This window comes from Bombus affinis, chromosome 4 (genome assembly GCF_024516045.1).
Source record: "Bombus affinis isolate iyBomAffi1 chromosome 4, iyBomAffi1.2, whole genome shotgun sequence".
In the NCBI taxonomy this organism is placed as follows: Eukaryota; Metazoa; Arthropoda; class Insecta; order Hymenoptera; family Apidae; genus Bombus; species Bombus affinis.
Genome location: NC_066347.1, coordinates 2,807,754 through 2,825,291, shown reverse-complemented (window position 1 = coordinate 2,825,291; position 17,538 = coordinate 2,807,754). Strand labels below are relative to the sequence as shown.

The 17,538-nt window shown below is 35.9% G+C and overlaps 1 protein-coding gene across 6 annotated transcripts in view; it reads left to right on the top strand.

Moving 5' to 3' along the window:
- The window catches only part of LOC126915316 (potassium voltage-gated channel subfamily H member 5-like), a 207,306-nt gene that overhangs the window by 1,638 nt on the left and 188,130 nt on the right, over positions 1-17,538 (top strand). For 4 of the 6 annotated variants that reach the window (XM_050719885.1, XM_050719883.1, XM_050719884.1 and 1 more), the window contains exon 2: positions 2,714-4,998. In XM_050719885.1, coding sequence (XP_050575842.1) covers positions 4,846-4,998 — 153 coding nt within the window. In that variant the 5' untranslated portion in view covers positions 2,714-4,845. Of the gene's footprint in view, positions 1-2,713; positions 4,999-8,908; positions 8,985-17,538 lie in introns of those variants that run through there. The other 2 variants (XM_050719886.1, XM_050719888.1) reach the window with 2 other exon arrangements.

Here is a 17,538-nt window from a genome sequence, read left to right as displayed (position 1 = left end):
CATCTTTTAAAATTAATTTCTCAACCAGCACTCGCAGTATTATCACTATTCTTTTTTCCACAATAAAAATTACTTAGCGACAATTTCGATATTTCAAATCTTGGAAATCTTAAAATTGTAAGTTACAAATTTAGTCCAAAATTTAGCCCTTACGAAGTACGGCTTTCATATTTTTTAAGAATACTATTTCACAAAACAATATTCAACGTTTACGCGAAATATTCCTTGCTGGTGAAACGATAGGGCGATAGGAAAATAAAAGGGTGGTTCCGCTCGATGGTCCGTGCTCACTGTCCCTCTCGATCTTCCGTAATGACCAATTGGAATGATCGATAAGCCGAATGACAGTCAGGCTCGTATTTGTGTAAGAGCGTTGCTGGAAAGACGGGAAAGGGCTGGAAAGTGATGAGAGAGACAGCAATGCAGTCAACGCATAATGGGCGACGTATTTGACGAGCAGGTTATGCTGCTTCTTGCTGGTTGCTCCTCCCTCTCACTTTCACTCTTTCTCTTTCTCTTTCTCTCGTCCTGTCGCTCTTCAATTTACATGTACGCCGTGTGCTTTTATACATTATAGTGCCAGTCAAGCTACCAAATGAGAAGCAAGTACTTGCTTAGGAAATAATTGTGATCATCAAACGAATCGGGAGTCGCGGTTTGGGCCGTGGAATTGAACAAACAATGCTTTTGTGTTCCTCCAACGGATCTTAACGTAAAGAATAATTATTCCACCGGAGGTTAGAACGATATTTTTTTAGGTTGATTTTGCGAGGTTCCATTTTATCGTCGCATAAAAATGGTGATCCGGATTCGTTGAACGTGCACAATCGCGAAGGAGAATTTCTTCGATTCTTGTCTTCAGAGGGTTGAAACGAAATGAATATTACGACTTGGGGGTCGATATAGGACGTAACCAAAGGATAATAGTGCGATCGGTGGTTCTTTCTTTCATTTATAGTGGTATTTGTGGATCTGAATACGTTGTACTTGTTTCAAAGAAGCGAGATAATTTCGTATTGTCTGCTTAAATTAAAAATGTTTTGTTTATATTATATGTTTCAATTTCGCATTTAAAACTTTGTTTTATCTTTTGGTTTTCGCGTTTTCTATTATTCATAAGTACGATAAATCCAAATAAAATGAACAAGTCAGTGAATCATTTTTGTAGTTTCCATATCATGCATTCCATATCATGGGGTGTTTTCGGTTTTTCTGATAAATTGCGGACATATTTCTGAAGTGAAAATAGAAAGCAAATACGGTACAAATTTTGGCTGCAAATGTTTTATTATATTTTTATAGTTAAACGCTTAATATTACGGGAAATAAAGACATTTTATAATAAATCGCGATCTCTTACATGTATTGCACAATAAAATATTTGTCCGTGATGTTGTGACAAAGCACATTTAATTATACATGTTACATTAGATTCAACATTCATTACTCATTTCATAACGAAACATCTAGATAGAGTTAATTTTCACATAACGCATATATTTTTCTTATTGCCATTTGTAAATTATGTCCTCACAATTTGTCAGAAAAAGGCTTAATTTGAAAAATCCTATATTTTTAGTCTTTCTTCTATGTTTTTATAAATATATACATATATTTATAATATAATTATTCTACTATTTCTACACGAATCTTCAAATTCAATTAACTATAACTCAATAACCATCGAATTCGAGTAAAGCGATGGCTGTCTTCGAGTCTTCTTTGACGTTACATTTATTCATCCCCAAATCATACGAACAAGTGAAATTCGTTTGCGAACGAATCGGAGACCGAGCGGTAACACGAGCGATGATAGCACGGACTAGAATCACGCGAGGCAGAATCCGCGTAGGTGGCACGTTCGCCCGGTCGCGCGCAGTTTATGATAATATTTAATCCAGTTATAGCGAAGGGTGAATATAGAACGAACAGGCCGAACCTCGTGGTGGTTAGTCGATGTCTCGATGCACGGTGTCGTTGGTAGCGGTAATCCAGTTATGTTCGAGCTACGGACGCAACGCGTTGCGGTCTACTAACGGTCCGACCGAATTTTGTTCACTGATTTACTCGTCCATCGTTTATGTTTCAACCGATCGTACAAACAGAAGATCGGACGATCAAAAATAGACGAGATAACCACGTAAGGAAGAACAAACCTGGACCAATTGGAAAAGTTTGCGACAACGATTTTCCATGTTCCGGCCCGCGAACGACTAATTTCCTCGGTTAAGCGGATTACGGGGTTAGTCACTGACGTTTGCCGCGTTCCAACTGACCACGCGACGCTTTGATCTTCCATCGAGTGCCAATGTCTATTGTTGGCAAAGCAAATTGACGTGGCCAACGTGTCTCTCCCTCTGTTTCGTTTCGTACGTGACTCGTACCCTTCGATGGTCCCGAGTTTGTTAATCCTTTCGTTAATCCCTTACAGTCGTTATACGGAGTCGTGACAACAATGTCGATGATCAGAGCATCGATTCGGAAGTAGGTCCGTTTGGTAATGGTTCGTCGGTTTAAAGCTTCGCCTTATCACGACGAATCAGGCCGTCAGAATCGATAGGTTACGGCTACAGACGCATCTTAATGTTCCGTTGCTGCTTTTCATCGGTTCGCGAAGCCTTCGAGTTCGAGAGGCTCATTACCAATGGTGATACGTGTTTCGTCGGTTCGATCAGATTTCTCGCAACGTGGTGACAATTCCACTTATTTCCAGGTGATCGCCTACGATCGTTTCGTATCCTGAAATCCACTGGAAAAATATTTGGCCCGGTGCTATAATCGAAAGTTCCTTTATTTCTTACGGCTTCTGTCCTATGATGAGTATAGACGGCGTCGTCGTATTAGTGAATCTTTGTTGTTCGTGCTGTGATCAACGACCCAAAGTGTTGCGATCAAGATCCGGATACTTTTGAAGAAATAATTCGTTTCATCGTGAAAGTGTTTGAGACGTTACCTCGAGGAATAAAAAATAACCGTTCGAACGAGTAAATCCTGCAAATCTTTCGATATCACAAGGAAATGACTATGTTGACGCGAGTCGAGTTCGCTCGAAGGATCAAAATCGAAACATAGAAAAACGCGAACCAAAGGATCATTGAGGAAAGCTAGTTCTATCGCCTGGACCCAAGGATCCGGCTCGAAGTATCCAATGGTTTTTCGAGGACTGATCGGACATCATGCTCGATCTCTTTCGCATTTCGGTGCCACGGTAGCTGGAATAGAATCGATCACACAGGACGTTAGAAGGGAGCAGAGTTGCGAAGTACGTGGAAGTCATCCGAACGAAGAGATACACGACGAGGGGACGATAAAGGGACGTAGATATCCTTGTCACGGTCTCTTGATTGTGGGAACACGCTTTACTCATGGCGTCCTGCGCGTTCGACTTTTAATGAACAACGGCACGTGGCCTTATAGCTTGAGTCGACGACGAATAAAAAGGAGTAGAAAGAAGGCGTTCAAGGGGCGAATAATCGAGCGACATTACAAATGTTCGTTATTCCTATGACTTATAATCGTTGTTAGTGAATTAATGAAATTCTAATTTTTGATAGAGAGACGAGAAATCCAAGGGTGGTTAGTTCCTTCGTCGAAGATGGAGATGTTCCATGTGAATAGATGACGAGAAATTAATACGCGATCTGCCTTCGATGTATGTTGCTCGTATTATCGGTAGAACATTATATAGAATATGAGACGTTGATCGTTGAAAGAGTTTAGAAGATTTGAAATTAGACCGTGGATAGTCGGTCTGTTTACGCTACAGGGAATCCTGATGGAGGGAAGCTTCAATTAGAAAAAGTCCAGCGGGGAGCGAGTTTGTTCTTGGCGAAACGGTGAATTTACGACAGCTTGGGAGGAACGTTAAACTGCTCGTAACTGGGTAAGAAAACGAACGTGGATTGGTAAACGAAAGAAGGATTATTCCTGCGATCGATATCCTTTCTTCCATTGTAAGATGTTTAATCCTTCATACGGTTCCTAAAAGGATTTACTCCTTGATAGTCCAGCTAGGTGTGTTGAATCTGCTCACCTTCGAAAGCCTTCGGTTGCAAAACTATTCCATTCGATCGGACAGATATATCGAGAGTAGCCGTCGAGACGCGAGAAGAGAGCGCGCGAAAGGGACAAGGCAAGCCGGAGAGTCACGTATCCTCGTATTCGCCTCTCTCGCGGGAAATCATCGTCCACAAACGAATAGAGAGAAACATCTCGCCGTTCCGTACCCCTTTTCCCGTGACATCGAGAAAATTCGTAACAACCGATCCGTTAAGAAGATATAAATCCCACGATCATCGAAAGGAAAGAAAATTTCTCGACGAATTATCCCCGTAAAGCCTCTTTGTATCGTACGCCCGTATTACAAGCTTTTTAAAGCGAGAGTTAGCTACTTCCTTTTTAGATTCTGATGTTTAACGAAACAATGAATTCCAAAGCGAAGAAACAGGATTGGAGTACCGCTTAACGACGATTGTCTGTTTAGTAGAAGTCAGTCGAAGTCAAATACAAAAGGGAAAGAGGCCTGGGGAAAACTACCAAGAATTGAAACGAAATCGTGGGCGGAGTTCGAGATAAGGATATCGAACGAAGGGAACTCGTGAAAATAAAAGTAAACAGCTACGGTAGACCGGGAAAATCGGCTGAAATCGAAGGCAGGAAAAGCGGATAACTAGTCGAACGCGGTAGCTGACCCGCTTTCATTCCTTTTCCGAAGGATTTTCATCGTAGCTATCCGGCCGCGCGTGCCGATCTCTTAAAAAGACTTAACGTTTACCACGAAGGAACGAGAATGTACCCTGGTTGGAGCATCGGGAGAATCGGACCCTTTACCGGGAACACGAAGAAATGAAGTTATCAGTGTCAGCTTATAGAGCTCAGGCCAGTGCTCACAAAAAGATCCTTTCCAATTATCAGCATCAGTTGAGTTACGGGGCCACCAATCAGGCGTCCTCGGCCCGGACCCCCTCTGATCCCGCGACGTTCCTTACTGGCTTCAAGGTTAGAATTCATTTACCTACTTTCATCGATAGTGTTAAATATATATTTAATCATATTAATTTTTTAAATAATAAAATAATAGCAAGTTCTCGGATGTATAATTATGTAGGGAAAGGTTTCTTCGTAAATTCAGGGTATCCACCTCAGAATCGGTAGAAACTTAATTGAATGATATGTTTCATGGAGTTTGGTGTGTTTTATCATGTGTCAATGGTGAGTATTTGTTCTGGGAATAAGTAGATGTATTAATAAATGGGATTCGTTTATAACGTGATATCGGTCAGGGTCAGGATTATAACCATATCTTTCATTCTTGATAGGAAAATGGAGAATGGTCGTTAAGCTTCAAATATTTCCTTAGGCAGTATTAGGTCAATTAGGGCTTTTAAATTGTTTTCGTGATTATTAATTGCTAATTTTTTTTCAAGTTGATAGTAGTTTTCTATATTCCGAACGAGCTCGTATTTTTGACAGTACGAAAATTAAAAGATAATTTAGGAGACAAACTCTGGAGAGTTTGCTTATTTTCATGCAATTACAGCAATTTTCTATTTGTTTAGGTATATTTGAGACAATGTTTGCTTAGTTTTTTTTATATTATAAAACAAGATTTTAGGATAGAGAAGCGGTAAAAGGTAAACCGCGGACTTTACTTGGAATACGTGATTTTTTATTAAACGCATACACATAAATCCTCTGGTTATTACAAAATCATTTCAAAAACAATTCGATTAAATAAACTCGTGATAGGGTACGTATTTTATTGTAAAATCGAACAAATCAGAAATTATTAAAATGGTATTAAGAAAGGATAAGCTCGACAGTTTTTGGGACAAACGTAGAAGCGTTTTAAAATCGGAACGAGTAAAATTAAAAAAGCTAATCAAGGAGAATGTACGGAAGGGCGAAAAACGTGGCAAGATGTACGTGCTTGGTTTTTATTCGGGTCTTAATTGTGACTTCAGTTTTTCTACAAAACTGTGGTTCTCCTTCTAGCATTGTCCTCATTTTCATAGCAAATGTACTACTTGAGAAATAAAAAGGTTTAATTCTAAAAACTTTTAGTACGCTTAAAACGTGTACACTTTTCGAGTATTCACCGTTTTCCCTTTTAATTGTCAAAATACTTTTCGAAGAATAGTGTAAAATTAGGGCATCCATTGAGAAGTCTTTTGTAAAATTTCGGAAAATTTTATTCTCTGATTACTTATTACTTGGGAATTACAGTTACGTGTTATCAACCAATTAATACGTCTTCAAAACTTTTAACTTCTAAATATATTATAGAAAAAAAAAATGGTTTTTTATAACTCCAAATTATAAGCTAATCAATATTACGTCGCTTTTCATAATCACCGTAAAATTGTGATAATTTCTAAAAATTAGAATTTATCCAAAATTTTATATTCCGCTCGATTTTATATTTTTATGCACCAAGCTAAATAAATCTATTTTTTATCGTCGTTAAAAATCCCCAATTTAAGAACTCGAGAAATTGTAAAGTAATCTACCTTTGACTTTGATGGAACGAGATTTCGACTTGCCACGCCATTACAAATCGTCACCGCGACGCGCGACGTATCGCTTCTTAATGGCATCCTCGATTTGCATGTTAGCCGCGTGATTTAAATTTCAAACGAATTTCCGTGCTCGTTGTATCGAGCAACCAAACGATTTCGACACGCTCACGTCGTCGATATAACGACGACGACTACGTGGTCTCGCACACGTTCCAACGGGGCAAACCCATAGAAACGACAGGAGGATTGTTGCCTGTAATCGCGATAACTATGCAGCTTTATCATCGTTGTAGCGTCGACCACGTGTCGACGGTTGTTTTTTTTGTCGACGAAATTTGCTAGATGATAGATTTATCGACGGGAATAAGGGACTTAAAAGCTCACTCTCCATTAGCGCTATACCTGGATCGGGGAATATCGGCCGGAAATTAGAAATATCAATCGTTAGCACGCGTTTTAAAGCGAGATTTCATTCACCACGGCAAACGAACGCTTAATGGCCGGTGTTCAAGTGGGAGAGTATAATTTCATTTCTGTGCCGAATAAAATTTATCGCTTTTTAGGATTATCACGGTCATTGAGGCGATCTTTATTATCTATGCTACACGTCTATTAACTAACAAATCATTTTTATCAAATATTTATCTTCTTATTGACAAATTTTATGTATACGTTTTACGTAAATTATCGTAAAAGTATCTTTCCTAAATTTCATGTTGAATATAAATATTCGTCACTAATCGGATTTTCCTTGTCTATATCTGCTATGTATATGTTGCAAAATAATTTTCATACAAAATTTACGTTCACAATTTAAAACTTTGTACATACATTTTACATTTTTATTATTGTGTGTTAGAAGATCATAGACATATAATACACGCAATAAATTTATTAACTCTTCAAAGATTGATAGGATAATACGTCTCATGATGATTTTTACAAATACTGCTGGCTTGTATAATTTTTCTGTCACGATTGGTCTTGGTATGATCTAATTACATATTAAACTACTTTTTACTTTTTTCACATTTGAGTGTATAATCCGCTATGAATGTTTTATAATTCATTGTTAAAAAATTTCAGGCGATGATTGCGACATTTTATTGAATTTTAAGTTTGTCTTCATGAAACATACATCAAACAGCATAAATATCGGCTTTTTTTTACTGTTTGGGTACAGTTGCAGAGTTATTATGACATTACGAATGCTAGTTCTCTTAATGTAGATAGTAGCGTTAATGTAGGTGATTTCTACAGCAGTAGTGATAATCAGTCATTATAATGAAAGTTCGCAATCACATGGTAGGTTTTTCTTCATTGTACAGAGTATACCTGAGAAAGATTGTTTTTCTTTATATTATGAACTCGTAAAGACGAGTTAATATTTCATTTATAACATCAACAACAGCTAGTTATAATTGATAACTAGTAATTAATTTATTCACAAAAAGTATTCTACTTTTAATATAAAAATTATTCATTTTGAATTGAATAGATCTTATTTTCTATATATCTATTAGAGAAAATCATTTATACATGTAATCTAATATAGATTTCTATTTACACAAGAGTAATCTTGTAATTCTTAACGTAAGTTAATAAAATATCACTTGAAAAATTTTACGTCTATTTTACGTAAATTTGATGTGATCGGTAGAAAATTAGAGAAATATATCTGTACCTGAAATATATCTGACAACGAAAGAAAATATGGAAGAAAATAAAGAGCAAAGGAAGAACGAATAATTTGTTTAATTTAGTAAATTTAAATACTTTTCTTGCATGCGGACAATTTTTATGCAAAAATTAGTACCGCAACATGGATTAAAGTTATTATATTTCTCAGATATACCCAGACTTACAATGGAATTTTTAGGACCGAAATCTCCATAGAATTAAAAGCTCTCTTCGCTAAATAAGCTTTTAAAATGAAATTTTCCAAATCTATCTTTCTGGATATGTAACCAGACGATGTTTGACAAGGTAACATCGCATTTAAGAAAATTAACACCACTAAATCTTCTCTATTTTTAATAAACAAATTTGTAAGGAAGAACGAAATACAGAACAAAATAAAGAACGAAATAAAGAACGAAACAAAGAACAAAATAAAGAACGAAATAAGGAACGAAATAAAGGACGAGCGGTAAGATAGGTGACGTATGTAACTTAATTCCGAAGGAGATGAACTAATTCTAATTTGAAGCTCTCAAGTACAGATATATATTCTCAACTTCGAAACAAATAAGTTGCTCGTCGTTTTAATGTTTCGATGTTACTAACGACTGCGCCGTAGTCGAACAGTTGTAAAAACTAACTAGCCAAGAGATTAAATTTCACCAGCGAAAACAACGGTAATTGATGTTTTTTCTTTTATATGGATGCAGCTCTGAGTGCGCCAGCTAGGAGCAACAGTCATAGAAAATGTCGAATAAACTGCCAGTGGTTCGTATATCGGTTCCCGTAAGTGTTACTGCTATCTACTCTGATTGAGTATACACTATACACACGGAAATTATTATGCGAAGCGCCGAAAGGAAAAACATGCGAATAATATTCAGTTGTTTCCGCCCAGTATCCAAGCGTAGCGAGTAATCGATTGTTCGGTAGTTTTCCCCTCTTCCAACCTTTAGCGACCAGACAGGGCGTAAATAGGAAAGATAGAAATCCTTAGCCTTTTTTCACATGGCGATACACGTATGCGATACGTGTATGGCATTATACATGTACGTATCGCGATACATATATCGCCGTGTGAAAGAGATCGTATGAGTTGTGATTTTATTCCTTACACGCGATGCCTAGCATTAGAAACACTGGTACGAGCTTCTTTTATCCGAGAATTTAGTTTCGAATTATATTTCTTTCGTTATATTTACCATTTAGGTGTATTCTGTTTCTGTCTCCTCTTCTATCATTCGTAGTGAATGTTATGTATTTAAACGATTAGAAATAATTTTAAGCGATAGATTTAAAAATTAGTCGGAAAGTCTTTGTCTTGTGAAATAATAGTTTGGTGTATATATTATATTCTTTTGGAAAGTAAGAATGAAACAAAGTATTATATTGGGTGTCCTGAAAAAGCATATTTTTATTTAAAAGAATAATACAGTGAAATAAAAAAATAAAGCAGTTGTTAAATATATTAATATCTTTGATATATAATAATTTTCCTAATAAAGATTTTTAGTGAAATTTTCTATTGTGACACCTTTTATAATGTTGGTTTTGCCATTTAATAATTTCGTTACGAATTCCTTAATTTGTATTATTAGTGATATTGTATATATGTTTGAAAAGATTTGAACGTTTAGAGATCTTTCTGTAAATATTTCTTTTCTCTCTAAAATATATCCTGAGCTATCAACACTCGTATTGATCCGATACTCGTAATATCATCCAATAGATAGAACAAAATATTCTATTATAAGTTGTCGATGCTGAGCTTGTTCCATCTTTTCTCAATCTTATCAATTCCGTTTGCGGTTATACTATAATATTTGAGACATTAGCAGGTTGTTTAAAATCGAACGATCCTTTTATTGGAATTACTTAGACCTGTACATACTTATTTTTCTCCAAAAATACACTAGCTTTAAACGTATCGTAATTTTCGTTTCAACGAACGTTTCAACGAACGTTTCAACGAATATTCATCGCGAGTATTCGTTGCTGCGACCAATTTTAATCGAGCCGCTTAATGTTGTATTGGCATGAAATCAAATATAAGATCAATATTAGCCATAGAACTCGAAAATGTCATCTTTTATGTCTCGATGCGTTTCGTGCTTTCTGAAGAGTGATTAAAATCGAAGATTCTACTGGATGCACGCATCACTGACGAAACTTCAACTCAACAATTTTCCTTCCATTTATCTCATCCTGTCAGAATCATCTTTGAAACATGTAAACGATAAGCTTATTGGAGAAAAATATGATAAGAACAAGTTTGTTGATTTTTAATGTTATTTAATAATTGAAAAGGCGTATTTTAATATAACAGCATATTGCATATTTAAAAAAGGAAACAATTTATTCGGTTGGAAGATATAAGCCTCTCAGCAATAGATAAAAAATCCATAAAGTTTTGTGAAAGAAACTGATGCTCGTACATATCTAATACATACCTAAAATATGACAAGCAATATTTTTAAGAGAAATCAATATTTCTGAGGTAAATATCTTTCAAAAGAATCCCATAATCAAATTTAATAAAAAGATAGTTTTGGTAATGTATGATCGAACAATGTATTAAATTCTTAAATTGCCCTCATATGAAAAATATGACATCATATCTTTCTCCTGTGATCTTTGTATATCTTTTACATTAACATTTTCTATAAAGTAGACATCCGCAGTTTAGCAACGAATTTTTCTTCTTATAAAATTTTTCTCATCTTGTTAGAATCATCTTTGAAATATTGAAACGATAGACACATTTACGTGTTTCAACGACAACCTCCGATTTTCGTAAATTAAAATTTAACAACGAATAATGTGACCTATGGCAACGAATTTCTGGTGACTACTAGCTCCATTCTCTCCTGTGTTTCTCTACGTCTATCTCCTTTCGTAACGTTAAACGACATTACTATTGGGTCGCCACTACGCTTTGCTTTCGAGATTAGAGTGAAATTGTATCTGCCATCGCGATCGGAAGTTGGACGTGTACCGATTGTTTCTCGTAACGGCCGAGTTGCGTTGGATAGTTCGGATAAGTGGTAGATCGGCTGTGTGGCGGCAAAGCGTCGCATCGATTCGTCTCTTTCAAGACGGATACAAACCTTCAACTATACCAGGAATTCCGGTGGTTCTGGACACATGTCGGCGATATCACCGAAAACTTCGCGGATTCCATTTCGTAAATACGATTTTCGATTCGTTTTAAGAAGTACACGACGGTACTTTTCAAGTTGAATTGAGCCAGAGGCCGATCTTGAATTCCATCAGTGAAAGGAAGAGTCGCATTGCAACAAGGTTCGATTTCTTCGTGGTTCATTATTCAAAAGAGCGTCCTGAAATTATCAGAGTGATGTTGAAATCATTGACGGGTGAAATTCTCTGTTACAGGGGAGAAGCTCTTGGTTGCAAAATTGTTTCGAGGTTTTTGGAACTCAAGGTAATGAAGACAGGTCCATTAATGACCTTCGAGTATGAAATATTCATCCTTGGAAAATGAGATTCCAACAAGTAGTCGCGGGATATCAAATTTGATCGAGTAAATGTTACAGTAATTACAGCGATAAAATTATAGGCAGCGTTAAGTTGCATTATCGCGAAGCCGCGTTGCAGGACTATTCTATTATACTTGACAAACTTTTTATTTCCAAATTCTTTAATTTGTGAATCCCGAATGAAATTTAAAAGGTATTTCTAAAATGATAGAAAGACTTCTGATGTTAATGGAAGTAGTGATAGTTAATATTGTATATAGCGGTATATATACAGTAAATAGTAAAATATATTATTTCTATTCTACGCTTCCTGATTAGGTAATTTATATTTTGCTAATTCATAAAAAGAGAGTAAACGTGTTCCTATAAAAATTATATATTCTTATATATTTCTTATATATATATATTCCTTATATATACATAATATGTAAATATTTGATCATCATTAATTCATATATTTTGTCTGATTTCAAATACCGTTACTACAAATCGACCAAACTGTCCCAATGTTTATGACCTAAGTAGCTTATACCTAAATATATCTACTACGTTTCATTTTTATGTCCTTCTCTTTAAAAATATTTTGTATGTGAACAAGGAGCACAACAAAGAAAGGAGATCAGCGAACGCATTATATTTTCTCAAAAAAATGCGTGTAGAGGGACAGGCTCGTTAACATCGCCAGAGCTAAATTAATTCTCCCTTGCTATCGCGTTGCATGCTTGGCCTTCTACGGACGGTGGTGTCGCGCGCGGGAAATAAGCCGTGCTCTTTTGAAAATAAGGACGTCACGTTGTCCACTTACCTATTCCCAATTACTTGTAATTGCCCTCTTCGTTACCGTTTGAACGTTTCTCGTATCAAGCGTTCCCTCGGGGGAAAGTTCCAGCTGGAGGCGAAACGATCGGTCGGCTTTCGCTCGCGTGACGAGCACCATGCTACTTCAATTAGTAGGCCTGTACGATACATGCATGCGTGCCGTCTGCTGACGGCTACCTCGATCGGTCCATGTTCATATTTTCAGTTCGATCTTCCTCGTTGATCGTGCGCAATGGCGAACGTCGATATTCAACGCGTCCAGAGAAAACGATGCAATAAATTTTGATCAGCGCATCGAGCAGCCTAACTCGCATGGAACGATCTTGTACTTTCGATCGTCCTTATCAGTTGTTTTCGTTAATGCTGAAGGAAAACTGAATCAGTATAGGATTGAATAGCTTCGCTTTTTCTTGTGCTTATATTAACGCATTGGTATAATGATTTCTTCATAATAAATATTGCAATATTAAATGTATATATTTCAATATTAAAATGTATATAATTTGTTCTTAACCAAAAGTATTATTCTTTAATCAGTTTACTTGTTTTCAACCAAGATTATTATTTTGTGATCAGTGACTAATTGATAAATTGAGCTCGAGTTTTCCAAATCTGAGACAGCGTGAAATTATTTCTACGTTTATTTGAGTGATGTTCTGTACTTTTTCGTTGAAGTATGCGTGCAAGTGCTATTCGCTATGAATGTAAGAATTAGGAATTCAATTGAATTGATTCGATAATAGTGTTATTATGGTCTAGAAGTATGAATTTCTGAAGTGAGGCTTCCAGGAATCTGGTGATACAAGTATTAAGGGTCGGTATTTTTATAGTTTATAACTCTGGTATACGATATTACACGAATTCTAAGATTGTTTCATAGATTAACTTTCGAGAATCCAGATTTGTTCCCAGAATGGTTTCCATTAGAATTGGGATACTAACTTACTTGAATCTATATTAGTCATCTTGCTTTTACGAGGGTTTTGCTATTGTTCTAAGTTTGATGTATTTCTGTGACATAATCGTATTTTAGGAACTTAGTGTCATTTAGCTTTGTCTTCAGTCATTGGATCAGAGTAGTACATATATCTTGTATTAAACTTGATCAGTGGTTTTTGGTCATAACATTGTGCTTTAATTCTGAAACTCTAATTGCAAGATTTTTAATGTAAGAATAATTTGATATGAAAAAATTAAAAGGACGCCCTACTACGCATAATGTTTTTTACGTTGGCAATTAATGTTTCATTAATACTATGCGTATGCAGATAATCGAGAAACAGAAAGCGTTTATCTTTATGAATGAAATCGAGTTCCTATGTGAGTTAATTCAAACAATTAAAAGAGACTAACGTTTCCTATTGTTTTGGTGTTCGTAATCGATACTATTCGCTGTAATTACATTTTGCTGAGCGCAAATAACAATGCCACAACACAAATAAGATCATGGATCCGTCAAATATTATTTCTATCAAACTGCTCGCGATTGATGTTCTCGAACGGTATCGACGTTTGTAAATAATGTCTCAGCGTACTACAAATCGTGTAATCATCCTGTCCGGACATGCGTAAATTTAAATAATTTACATACGCCAACGGATGAATTTTAACAAATATTCCTGCGTGTAAAGTACTCGTGATATGATATTTTCGTAATTATATACACGAAAATTATAATTCATAATGGGTGGTTCGTTGCTCGAGTGCGGGCAACGGTTTGCTGCGTTTGTTCTCGTGCGAAGTTTAATTTGTTAAGTATATCATTTGCTATGATCGTTTGCTAATGCTAAATATTTCTTTGGAAAAATTTAGATATATATTGTTCATATATATGTATGTCATGTTATATGCATATAGTTTAAATGATCATTACATTAAATTAAATTAGCAATTAAATTATCATTCAATATATCTATACAAATATATAGAAAGCACGGCAGAAACAAGTAACGGCACTTCATCCCGGGGTACAAAACGAAAACAGTGATAACGAAAAGCATCTGTTCAAAGGTTCCAGCTGTAATCAATTTCCGCGCATGCAACAGTTAATTACTCAATCCACAGTCGGGTGGGTCGTTTCCACGTCGATGCGCTTAATAAAGTTTGTATTGTGAATCGCGAGTGTGCATGTACATACTCTGTTCGGTCAAGTTACGACGTCTCCGTTCGAAACGCGGTGATCATGTGTTTCTCTTTGACATGCGTGACTAAGCTCGAAACATACGCTTGGTTTAGTGCAACAACGTTTGGTAAATGACGTTCATATACACCGATGCCGATTACTTCGTTAATTAATTTTCGAATTAATGTGTACGCGCTAAATGACGCTTAATCTTGCTAAAAGCACTGATCCCACGTATATGAGGATCGCTGTTCCCCGCGATATCGTACCTCGACGTCGAGCTTTTCAGAATTTCGGATTTGCTATCAATGACTTCTTGAGATTTGCTGTTTTGAAGTAGAAGGGTAAATGTTTGGAGAAACATTTGTTAGAATGAGAAAGCAGGTTTCAATCCGATGCCTGTGAGGCCAATGAGATAACACGTCTCGAGGTAAATTTTACAAAGACGATTCTGAGTGGCTTTTGATGCTACTGAAATATATTGGATCCTGCTATGAATGGAACTATCTATACATATGTTTGTTATACATATATATAGTCTTTTAATACCTATACTTACCTACTTTCTTTTAAGATTATGCTGACAATTCATCTTTTTTAAAATTGGGTGTAGTATGATTGTATCTTTGTATACGTTATTAAGGAAGATTCGTCCCGGAATTTTTATACCAGTAACAGGTATAGTTTATCGTACAGGAATCGAAATCGTTGTTACCGGATTTAATCTATAAAACCTTTGCATAAAATTTTGTGATGTTTCATATGATTTTTATGAAGAAACATATATCGATCTAGTCGAAAAGTTTGTGGACTAAGTTATGCGAGTCTTGTCTTCTCCATGTCTGTTCTTTCAAAGTCGAGAAACTTTTGGTTAAATTAATATAGGTAATTTGCATACATATAGATAATGCTAAACGTCATGTAATCACTCGTGCAAATTCCATGAACTATTGTTGATATTCTTAGTATCACCAATTATGAATTAGGAATTTATTTGTAACTAATACAGCGTAAAATTTACAACGATTATTGTACAACATCCAGCGATAATGCATCGTATTGTTCTCCTATTAAAAACCAGTAAAGCAACTCTTTAAAGGGATTAAAATATAAATATCCTAAAGCGCGCACGAAAATATGGGAATATTTGTTATAAATTCTTTTTCAAATGAATATCCCTTATAAAGTATCTCCATACTGTCACATTTAACTAACCATTCGTATTAAAACATACATTGTCGTGGCGATTAACAGGGATAAGTCTCGACTGAAAATGACTTAAAGATAGTTGCACATGTAAACAGATCGTACACGAATCCTTTCTTATTCTGTCTGCATTTTTCAGATAATCTACTTTTAATCATTCGTACCTGATTAACGACAGAAATTGTAGAGTTCCCACCGAAGCTTGTAATATGCCGGTGTCACAAACAGCCGTCATTATTTATCGCGTATCAAACCCTACTAAAAGATTGGAATGGCAGTTCTTGTTGCTCCCTTCAGCCGTAATCTTTCACTAACCTATTTTCTGTCCAAATATATTCACTTTATATTTCACGTATATATTCCTACAGGTATCCGACACGCTGCAACGAATTCGTATCGACGATTCGTTTTATCCGTTTCCATGATCCAGGTATTCCCACTAGAAACGAGGAGCGACCCACAAATATTTGCGATTTTCAACGTTGTCTAGAATTTTTCGATAAATTCCCATTCCGATAACTCATAGGCCTAAATCTCCTTCTTAGTCTCTCTGCGTATTGTTCCATTTATCAACTGTTGCCAGATGTATAATCTTTCACGTTCAACTTTCTAATATTCTAGTTCGACCGAATGGATCGGATTATCAATTTGGAAAAGAAAAATTTCCACGTGGAAAATTCGACTTCGGATTTAAAAGAAATACGAGACTGTTTGATTAAGTAATTCTATTTATTTGTAAAGTAAGTAAAGTTTTTCTATCTATGTGACTTCTGACATATTTATAATAATATTCATAGTAATGTGACCTGGAATATAGATGAAAGATGTTTATGTAGACTTACGATATGGTTATATACTGCTCATGGATATAATAGTTTAATTAAATTTTAAATAAGCGATGAGGCTCATGTTGCGTGAATGGCAATTGTACGTACTTCAAGGGATGCTTCTCTAAAAGGATGTACAGAGTTTCGAGAAACGTAGTTAAAACTGCAAAAATGGCTACGAAAATAAATGGTAAAGGTATGTCACTAAAGCAGAAATTTCTCCTATGGTATGAGCGAGATGATTTGTACATTCGTCATTTAAAGGAGGGAATCGAATCTTCACTGACAAAATCCACGTCCTTCCACTATTGGTACCCTCCACTAATTCTTAAATAAACCTCGTAAGAAAAAATTTAAGCTCAATGTTTAGAAAAGCATCATATAATACTTAATCATATAATACTAATAATAGTACTTTCCACTTGTTGGAAGAAAAGGGACACTTTTGCCCGAGTTTCAAATATTTCATTTGAGCTTCATAATGAAAGTTCTATGATATGCGCATCGCGGTGTTGGCAACATAGAATGGATGAGTATTATCGGGTCGTGCGTTTTGGGAATTGTATCGACACGTTGTTTTTAAAGGAGCCGCAGTTGTTCTCTCGGGATTAGATCCCAAGCGAACGCGCTCCTGTTCTAGATTCTTCATAGAGTAGCGGCGACCACTTTACTCCTACATTTCCTTGGAATAAACGCAACCGTTTTATTTACGAGAATGTCTTCGCGGTCCACTGGGAGCGTTGGCTACGCTATATTATTATTCGATTACATTTGCATTGCATGCGACTAAGAAATAAGCGGGACGACGTGACGCGGTCTAGGTGAAGTAAGCAGTAATTCGATAGAGGTTTCATGGAAGGAAATCACGG